This window comes from Medicago truncatula, chromosome 8, assembly GCF_003473485.1.
Source record: "Medicago truncatula cultivar Jemalong A17 chromosome 8, MtrunA17r5.0-ANR, whole genome shotgun sequence".
Taxonomy (NCBI): domain Eukaryota; kingdom Viridiplantae; phylum Streptophyta; class Magnoliopsida; order Fabales; family Fabaceae; genus Medicago; species Medicago truncatula.
In genome coordinates, this window is record NC_053049.1 from 29,270,264 (window position 1) to 29,279,887 (window position 9,624).

A 9,624-nucleotide genomic window follows, 5' to 3' on the forward strand; every position below is an offset into this window, starting at 1 on the left:
GTGTCATTAATAAAAAAGAGTTTAGTTTTTTTTTTTTTTTTTTTATAAATTGTTGGTGTCATTTAAATAGTTAATCATGGTTAGTTTATTTGTTATAATTTGAAAGAAAAAATCATTTATATTTTCACTTTTAATCAAAACCAAAATTTTACAAAAAAAATTCGTTCATAATTTTCAAACATTAGAGCAATAAAAAGAGCGGAAAGACGGGCACGGAGTGTCTGTCTTTTCGCTAGTAAAACATAATGAAAATAGTTTTTTTTTTATTCTTCAAAAAGAAAATAGTTTTTTTTTTTTTAATAATTCTATATATTTAAAATTTTCATGAATACCCTTGTATGATTACTCTTAATTCAAACAATTTGTGTACTGTTAATGCTTCCTCATAATAAATAAGGTGCACAGATGAAATTTGTTAGTTAATGCATTTTAAAATCGGTCAATATTTTTTTCTATAAAAAGAACAAAAAAAATTGATACTTTTGTTTCTTATAAAAAAGACGCAAGGAGTATTGAAAAAAGGGTTGATATGAATGAGTGATTAAACAATAACCAATAACCAAAGCTGTTTTTTTATTACTATGCTAACTTTATTTATATGATGAGGTGAGGTGAGGTGTGCACGTGTATTAGTGTTGTTTTTTTATGTTAACTCTATGATTTGTAGGATAACGGGTCAAGTAATCTGAAATCTTACAACCCATTCATCTTAAAGGAACTCAAATCACTTGAGTTCAAGTATTTGGTTCGTATATTAGTCATGCATATGTGTATAAACATATTAATTATGTTTACCAATAAAAGTGTCATTTGTCCTTTATGTTTTGTGCTAGACATTTCTTTAAAATACTTTAAAATATAATATATAGAGATTAATTTGTTATGTGTTATTAAAGTAATTCTTCTTTTTTTTCTTTTTGTTGATAAAGAACTATTAAAACAAATCTAGAGACACTTTATTTACGTTATAGAAGGTTAAAGAGAATTCAAATATTTGTGGAGCTTGTTAGAAAATATGCTTAGCATTTGAATTTGAATATGAGAACACTATTTTTCTTTAAAGAAAATATAAAAGCACTAATGGTATCTAATTATGTTATTTTTGGTTCTATAAATATGGAAATTAATAAAAATATTAATGCATGATTACATAGATATTATTGTCTTACCAAATTATGGATCACATGTCTAAGTTTTTTTATGAGGTGAATTAGAAGTGTCCTTAAAAATTTGTGCAAGACATTTGTTTATTTTATAACTAGGGGAAAAGGGGAAACTGATCACTTACTTGTTTTTTGATTTATATATTGCGTCAATATTTGCAAATTATGATCCGTGTTTTTTTTATAAAATTTTGATTTTGATTAAAAATATAAATATATAAATGTGTGTGACTTTCATATTATAATAATAATAAACCCAACAAATTATACCGATCTATTTCAATGACATCAATAATATAGCACAAATAATATAATAAATTTTTATATATATATTTTTTTGAAATAAAACTCTTATATTTTTTAATGACATCAATAATAGACATTATTATAACAAAGTTTGTTGAAGGGCATAATTTGTTTTTTTAAGCTATAATTGAAAGTGAATCCACATTATATTCTCATTATTTTTTTAATGTTCTTTCATGAATAAAATTGTGATTGGTTGTTTTGTAAACAGAAAGCCTATATTGAAGCCTCAATCTTTTGAAGTCCTTCTCCTTTTCTCTCGACTTTCCATTCATTTACTTAACTTTGAACTTTCATCACTCTCTAGCCCTAATCCCTTCTATTTAAACCCCTCTATACCAATTCTCATATCATTTTCGTCTCATTTTTCAGCTAAATCTCTCAGCATGGCCAGCATCAACCTTGAGCAGTTAAAAAACGAGAATGTCGATTTGGTATAATCTCTCTCTCTCTCTCTCTCTCTCTCCCTTTTCTTTTTTCACACGTGATGTTTGTTAATTTCTTTCTATCAAGTTGTTCATGTTGATAGCTCAAAAAATATTGTTCATGTTGTTCATTATGGTGATATTTGCATCAAGTATTATTAATGTGTGAATTCATAGATGAAAATTTATAATCAAGATTTCAAAGAATGATGTTTTTTTGTTGATAGATCATGAATGACCAAACTTGATAATAATCATAATCATACCAGGAACTCTTGTTAGGGTTTACATGAGATTTAAGGGTTTACCAATTACCACTTTTGTTTTTATCTTTTCAAGATTACTTAAAAGATATTTTTAATATGCATGCAAAATTATTTTATATGCATGAAAAATCCTTTATGTGATTATGGTAATTATGATTTGGAAGGGTTTTAATTAACTAATATAATCCATGCATATTGCATGGGATGAAACAAACGAAACCTTGTTGATTTTGTTGTTTGTTATTAGGATCGGGTTCCGTTGGAAGAAGTGTTCGATCATCTGAAATGTTCGAGACAAGGTTTGACATCGGAGGAAGGAGCGAGTAGGCTTGAAGTATTTGGACATAACAAACTCGAAGAGAAAACTGAGAACAAGTTTTTGAAATTTTTGGGTTTTATGTGGAACCCTTTATCATGGGTTATGGAAGCTGCTGCTATTATGGCCATTGCTTTGGCTAATGGTGATGGAAGGCCCCCTGATTGGCAAGACTTTGTTGGAATCATTGCTCTTTTGATCATCAATGCCACCATCAGTTTCATTGAAGAAAACAATGCCGGCAACGCTGCCGCCGCTCTCATGGCTGGTTTAGCTCCTAAGGCCAAGGTTTAATAATTTTACTTTATCTATATTGCGTCATGCAGTTATTTATTAACTTCTTATATATATTGGAAATTCCATTACATTTTTTTAGGCAAACTAGCCCAGCTATGGAAATACCATTGCTACTTTACTATTACTATTTTTATTATATTACATTGTAAAATTTGAACAAATTGCTATCATCCTATGATATGATGCTTAGTATGAAATGCTGTTAAATTGTGGCCATAATGGTGCAATTGAGCTGTTGCGTTGCGAAATTTTAATAAACCATTATTTTCCGCGATTCGCAATTGACAACACTGTTTTTATGTACAGAAGTTAGATATAAACAAATTATCAAAAAGTAATTGAGAAAAGTTTTTTAAATCAAATCGAAGAGATTTGATAATTTTATCTATTTTGTTTTTAATAAATTCAAATTTTATCATTCTATCAACTTATATATGCATGTGTGTGTGCATTATGTGTGAAACTATTTTATTATTAACATTTGTTAAACTTTTGTGGGCACAAAAATTTTTAGGTACTAAGAGATGGTAAATGGAGTGAGCAAGATGCTGCAATTTTAGTACCAGGAGACATTATCAGCATCAAGTTAGGAGACATCATCCCAGCCGACGCTCGTCTTCTCGAGGGCGATGCTTTAAGTGTTGATCAGTCTGCTTTAACAGGAGAATCACTTCCTGTGACAAAGTATGCCACACAAGAAGTGTTTTCAGGATCAACTGTCAAGAAGGGTGAGATCGAAGCAATTGTGTATGCAACTGGTGTCCACACCTTTTTCGGAAAAGCAGCTCATTTGGTTGACAGTACTAATCAAGTTGGACACTTTCAAAAAGTGCTTACAGCAATTGGAAATTTCTGCATCTGTTCAATTGCAGTTGGAATACTCGTTGAGATTATTGTGATGTATCCGATACAACATCGCAACTATAGAGATGGAATTGATAATCTTTTGGTGCTCTTGATCGGTGGAATTCCAATTGCAATGCCAACTGTATTATCTGTTACTATGGCTATTGGTTCTCACAGGCTTTCACAGCAAGGTGCAATAACAAAAAGAATGACAGCTATTGAGGAAATGGCTGGAATGGATGTTCTCTGCAGTGATAAAACAGGAACTCTCACTTTGAATAAGCTTAGTGTTGATACAAACTTGATTGAGGTGTTTGCTAAGGGTGTCGATAAGGACTTTGTGATACTTCTGGCTGCGAGAGCTTCTAGGGTTGAAAATCAGGATGCTATAGATACTGCAATTGTTGGAATGCTTCCTGATCCACAAGAGGTAAACATGTCAAATCAAAATCAAATGCTGATTTACTCAATTTCGTTCTTTGGACTAATAATGAAAATATGAAGTTTTTTTTTTTTTTTTTACTGAATTTGGAACGTTGATAAATGTCCATTTTAATGCTGTGATTAATCAGGCTAGAGCTGGTATCAATGAGGTGCATTTTCTGCCATTCAATCCTGTAGACAAGAGGACTGCTCTTACCTATATTGATTCTGATGGAAATTGGCATCGATCTAGCAAAGGGGCTCCTGAACAGGTAAATATGAGTTTCAACTTGTTATGTGCTTTTTTATTGGTAGGAATTGAACCCGGTAAGCATGTTTTTATATTGTTTCAGATATTGGAACTTTGTAACTGCAAAGAGAATGTGAGGAAAAGGGTTCATGCAGTGATTGATAGGTTTGCTGAGCGTGGACTTCGATCGCTCGGTGTTGCTTGTCAGGTAAGTAAAGATGATATCAGCTATGTTTAGTTTTCTACTTGAACGAATTCCCTTGTTTTATTTTTTCTTGTATTGTATGATTTGTGTAACAGGAAGTACCTGAGAGAACAAAAGATGGTCCTGGTGCACCATGGCAATTTGTTGGTTTGTTACCACTATTTGATCCTCCTAGGCATGATAGTGCTGAAACTATTAAAAGAGCTCTCGAACTTGGTGTGAATGTCAAGATGATTACTGGTAAGATATGATATCGTATTTTATTGTTTTACACACATAGTTCTAAATTTCAGTTTGTAACTGCAGTTTTGATTGCAGTATAAAGTTTTAAAGGTCACCACAACTGTAATTGCGGCCACATCGGTCACATTTGCTTATATTTTGTTGCAATATCAAGATTGTCGGTGTAAATGTAACTGTGACTATCGATTGCAATTTAGAACCATTTGTAGCTCATTCCATAAATCAAAGTTTGTAGCTCTGAAGTTTGAGATTAATCGCGGATTCTGTTTTTGTCTAGGTGATCAGCTGGCCATCGGTAAAGAAACAGGTAGAAGGCTTGGAATGGGCACAAACATGTATCCATCATCTGCATTGCTTGGTCAAGGCAAAAATTCTGCTAATTTAGAGGTTCCTATTGATGAGTTGATCGAGAAGGCTGATGGATTTGCTGGAGTATTTCCAGGTATATCCTTGTTAACCTTGATTTTGATAGGAATTTTGATTGTCGAATTGCTCCATCCTTTTAATAGGTTTCCTGTCAAAACCAAAAATCGACGTTACAACTTAACTGTCATTTATATATTTATCGTATTTAATTAGTTGAAAGAGTTGATATATATGAAGCATAGACACTTCTCCAAAGTGTCGTGTAAGTGTTGGCATGTTAGACACGCTTTGGACACTGACACTTCCCTACACACGTTAGACACCTCTTAACATGTTAAATTAAAACAAAAATTGACTCGGACACTTGTTTGACACAATCATCCATTATTTTTGCTTTCAACTATCTATAACATACTTGGTCATCTCTTCTTTTCAGCTATTGTAGCTGCTATCTTTGTTTTCAAATTTCACGTCACTTCTATTATTTTAATCCATTTTCTCTCTGTATAATATGGTAGAACACAAGTATGAAATTGTTAAGAGGCTCCAAGAAAGGAAACATATATGTGGAATGACTGGAGATGGTGTAAACGATGCACCTGCACTAAAGAAAGCAGACATTGGAATTGCGGTTGCTGATGCCACAGATGCTGCTAGAAGTGCTTCTGATATTGTCCTCACTGAACCTGGTCTTAGTGTCATTATCAGTGCCGTGCTCACCAGCAGGGCCATTTTCCAGAGAATGAAGAACTATACGGTTAGTTTCCATGCATATATCAATCTTTTGACTTCACTATACGTTTTTAGTTTTCTAATCACAAAATGTTTGATTATGTAACAGATTTATGCCGTGTCAATCACCATCCGTATCGTGGTATGTGTTAAAATTGGCTTTACAAAAAACTGTTGCACTTTTTTTCTATGTACTTGAACTTTTAAATCATAAATATACTTAATGATCCATTGATTTTTTTTTTCTTTTCTTTTTGGCAGTTTGGTTTTATGCTTATTGCTTTGATTTGGAAATTTGATTTTTCTCCCTTCATGGTTTTGATCATTGCAATACTTAATGATGGTAAGATAACATTCTCACGATTTTCATTTCATTTTTAATATTTTCTAACTATAGTCAAATATTTAACTTAATGTCCAACACTACCATATGCATGTAGGTACCATTATGACAATATCAAAGGATAGAGTTAAACCATCTCCATTGCCTGATAGTTGGAAACTTAAGGAGATATTTGCTACTGGTATTGTGCTTGGCAGTTACATGGCACTAATGACAGTCATATTTTTCTGGGCAATGAACGATACTGACTTTTTCTCGGTAAATCAATTTATATTTCTATTTTGTCTTTTAAGTATCATCATCAACTAGGAGAAATCCTAAGTATCATTTGCTTTAAATACGCAGGACACGTTTGGTGTGAGGTCTTTGAGAGATAGTCCTGATGAGATGATGGCAGCTTTGTACCTACAAGTCAGTATAATAAGCCAAGCACTAATTTTCGTAACTAGGTCTCGCAATTGGTCTGTCACTGATAGACCTGGTCTTCTCCTACTAGGCGCTTTTCTAGTTGCTCAGCTGGTAAGCTTGAATCTCTTATTCATCAAACAACTGATTTTTTTTCAAATGATTACATAAAATTTTATAACTTATTACTTTTGTTGAGAAAAGCGGATAGAAGTGTCTATGTGCATGCTAGCACTCCACAAGAGATCTTCTATATTTCTGTTGCGGTAACAATAGTTTGTTATGTAATTGACAGGTTGCAACAGTTATAGCAGTGTATGCTAATTGGGAATTTGCAAGAATACAAGGAATGGGATGGGGTTGGGCTGGTGTAATTTGGTTGTACAGTTTGGTAACCTATATCCCTCTTGATATACTCAAAATTGCAATCCGCTATATTCAGAGTGGAAAGGCATGGAACAATATTTTGGAAAACAAGGTAGATTTTTTATTTATTTTCGCTTTATCATTTGGTCACGTTGATAAGGACGAGCCTTGGCGCAACTCTAAGGTTGTTCACATGTTCAAATATTGGAAATAGTATATCTGCTTGTAGGGATAAGGCTGCGACATCTACCTTCTCCGAACTCCTCTTGACGGGAGCCTCGTGCACTTGCATTTTTTTTCTTTGTTATCTAATCGTGTTTATATTTTCTCATTACAGACTGCCTTCACTTCAAAGAAAGACTATGGTAGAGAACAGAGGGAAGCACAATGGGCATCAACACAAAGATCAATTCATGGTCTTCAGCCTTCTAGCTCCTACACTTTCAATGAAAATAGTAGCTATAAGGAGCTTTCAGAAATTGCAGATCTAGCCAGGAAACGTGCCGAAATTGCAAGGTAAGCCACTTGAATGGTTGAAAAAAAGTGGAAATTATTATTGAAGAGTAATGAATTATGTATCACAAACACTTATGAGTGAAAGTGTCGTATCAGAGTCTACGTGTCAGTGTCGTATCTAATGTTTGTATGTGTGCGACTGATTCATAGTTAATGAATGGATGTGTTACAGGCTTATGGAGAAGAATACTCTAAAGGGCCGTGTTGAGTCAGTGGTGAAGCTCGGACTTGACATTGAGACAATTAAGCAGAATTATACAATATAGGAAAAGCTTGAACAATCTTCAAGAATTGGTCCAATGTTTATGACGAAGAAAGACTCAAAGACCTTAGCTATTTTGATTCTCTTTTATTTTGTATAGCAGCATATAGTTTGTTATTTTCTGTTACTTTTCTAATGGGTGTTAGTTGTTTCTCTTTAGATTAAGCTTTTTTTAGATAATCAAACTCTATAATGCTAAGAGTTAAACCAATAGAATTTGTCTATTTAGATTAACTTTTTCGTTTTTATATTGAAAATTTACAGCATTAAGTTGTTAACATATAAGATCTTTACATTTTTAGATTTCCTATATCAAACCTTGTTTTTTCATTGTCTTTCCATCTCCACCTAGTAACTAGGAGATGAATTTTCAATGCAGATCATCTCAGTGAAGCACCTCTCTTATATATAATTACTATTTTGTCACAAGAATACCTTTTTTTAGGGGTTATCACAAGAATACCTAATCGGATAATTGGATTCCATGTTGAACAAAGACTATATTTCGTTACATTTTTTTATTTAAAAAAAATAAAAATAAAAATACTGAACTGGAAATCTGAACCATTCGATCTCAACCATGATCACGATTATCCTCTATACACCATTAAATCATTTACAACCATATCAAATACTTCTTGCTTTTGGTGAGATTGCCTCCAACTTGATTGTATTGACCTCAATGAAGGATCTTGCATGATTCTTACTTTTTTTCCGTCCCCTATACACTATCAACAACCATCCATAAGATTATTACGTGACGTCCAAATACTACGCCAAGAGTAACTAGGATTATGACCAAGTTTGGAATCAAGAAAGGAGGAATGTGGAAAATACCTTTCCTTCAAAGTTCTAGCTACCCAGCTCTCCTATTTGCACATGATATTCAAACCTTGTTTGGCAAGCATGGCTTGATTAAACATTCTGAAATCACGAAATCCCATTCCATCTTGTGAATTTGGACATGTGAGTATTTCCCGAGCCATGCACCGGATAACGTTATTTTGATTACCACCTCCCCACCAAAAGGAATTAAGCATCCTCTATATAACTGGTTCCTTATTAAGCTAATAATATCCTTCTGTTTCAGTTTTGCACTAACTTCCACCTCTAATCAACGTGTTTGACCGTTTCCTTCCTTTCCATTTTCTGCGCATTGAATGCTTTCATCTCTCTCTCTTAACTGTATGTTTGCCGTGAACCCTGGCCCTCCTCCTTGAGCCACCTGCATCATTATGATTTCTCCGACGCATTTCAACTCGCAATTCTGGCCCCTAAGTTTAAGCATTTCAAAGTAGCCATGTGAAAATAAATGAATACATGCTCTTTGGACTAGTCTTCACTCTTCAGTAATCAAGTGCTGTAAATTGGTACTCACTCTCACAAAGAAAAAAAACTCGCTGCTCACTTTATTGACGGTTAGGAGATGGTTCGTCTGAGTTGGGAAGATCGGATCTGCAGTCGTGAAGATGAGATTGCCTTCATGATGATAAATAATATGATGTAAAGAAGAAGTAAAGAATTTCAGTGGATTAATTTGACTTCCTTAAAAAAAAATGTGAAGTAAATATTAACAAAATGCAAGAATGTCAAATAGTCAAGTCCATTTTTGACGAAAAACGCAAGAGTGTGTTTAAACAATTACATTCGCATAACTTTTAACATATTTTGTTTTTGTATTCTTATCTTACAAAAGAGCATTACTCTTGTTAGAACAGAAACTGTGTTCTTATGCACAGGAAAAGTGCTTATTCAAATAAGCTGTTTTAGCAAGATGAGAAAAATAGCAAAACAAACTGTAAAACTGAAAGAGAAGAATAGAGAGATTATGCTTGCAATGTGAATCTCATTAAGAAGTGAATGTACACATTACAAAGCCTTTATATAGGCAAAA

The 9,624-nt window shown here is 33.1% G+C and overlaps 1 protein-coding gene across 2 annotated transcripts; it reads left to right on the plus strand.

The window, feature by feature from the left end:
- The first annotated feature begins 1,855 nt into the window (after positions 1 to 1,855).
- Positions 1,856 to 7,734, plus strand: LOC25501294 (plasma membrane ATPase 4). 2 transcript variants are annotated; one of them, XM_013590481.1, is made up of 15 exons: positions 1,856 to 1,903; positions 2,408 to 2,764; positions 3,288 to 4,049; positions 4,192 to 4,314; positions 4,396 to 4,500; positions 4,593 to 4,737; positions 5,018 to 5,182; positions 5,625 to 5,863; positions 5,948 to 5,980; positions 6,100 to 6,181; positions 6,279 to 6,439; positions 6,527 to 6,700; positions 6,882 to 7,064; positions 7,290 to 7,468; positions 7,641 to 7,734. In XM_013590481.1, the coding sequence occupies exons 1-15, from the start codon at positions 1,856 to 1,858 to the stop codon at positions 7,732 to 7,734; spliced, it is 2,850 nt and encodes a 949-aa protein (XP_013445935.1). The 2 variants fall into 2 exon arrangements, with proteins under 2 accessions (XP_013445935.1, XP_024629617.1); XM_024773849.2 differs by lacking the exon at positions 1,856 to 1,903 and having other exon boundaries at positions 2,466 to 2,764; positions 4,396 to 4,504; positions 4,597 to 4,737.
- Positions 7,735 to 9,624: the final 1,890 nt, after the last annotated feature.

Bases quoted from the DNA above. Each gene is read 5' to 3' on its own strand.
- LOC25501294 (XM_013590481.1), top strand. From the start codon at position 1,856: ATGGCCAGCATCAACCTTGAGCAGTTAAAAAACGAGAATGTCGATTTG. The intron at 4,050-4,191 runs GTAAACATGTCA...GTGATTAATCAG, and splicing joins TGCTTCCTGATCCACAAGAG to GCTAGAGCTGGTATCAATGA. The intron at 5,183-5,624 runs GTATATCCTTGT...ATAATATGGTAG, and splicing joins ATTTGCTGGAGTATTTCCAG to AACACAAGTATGAAATTGTT.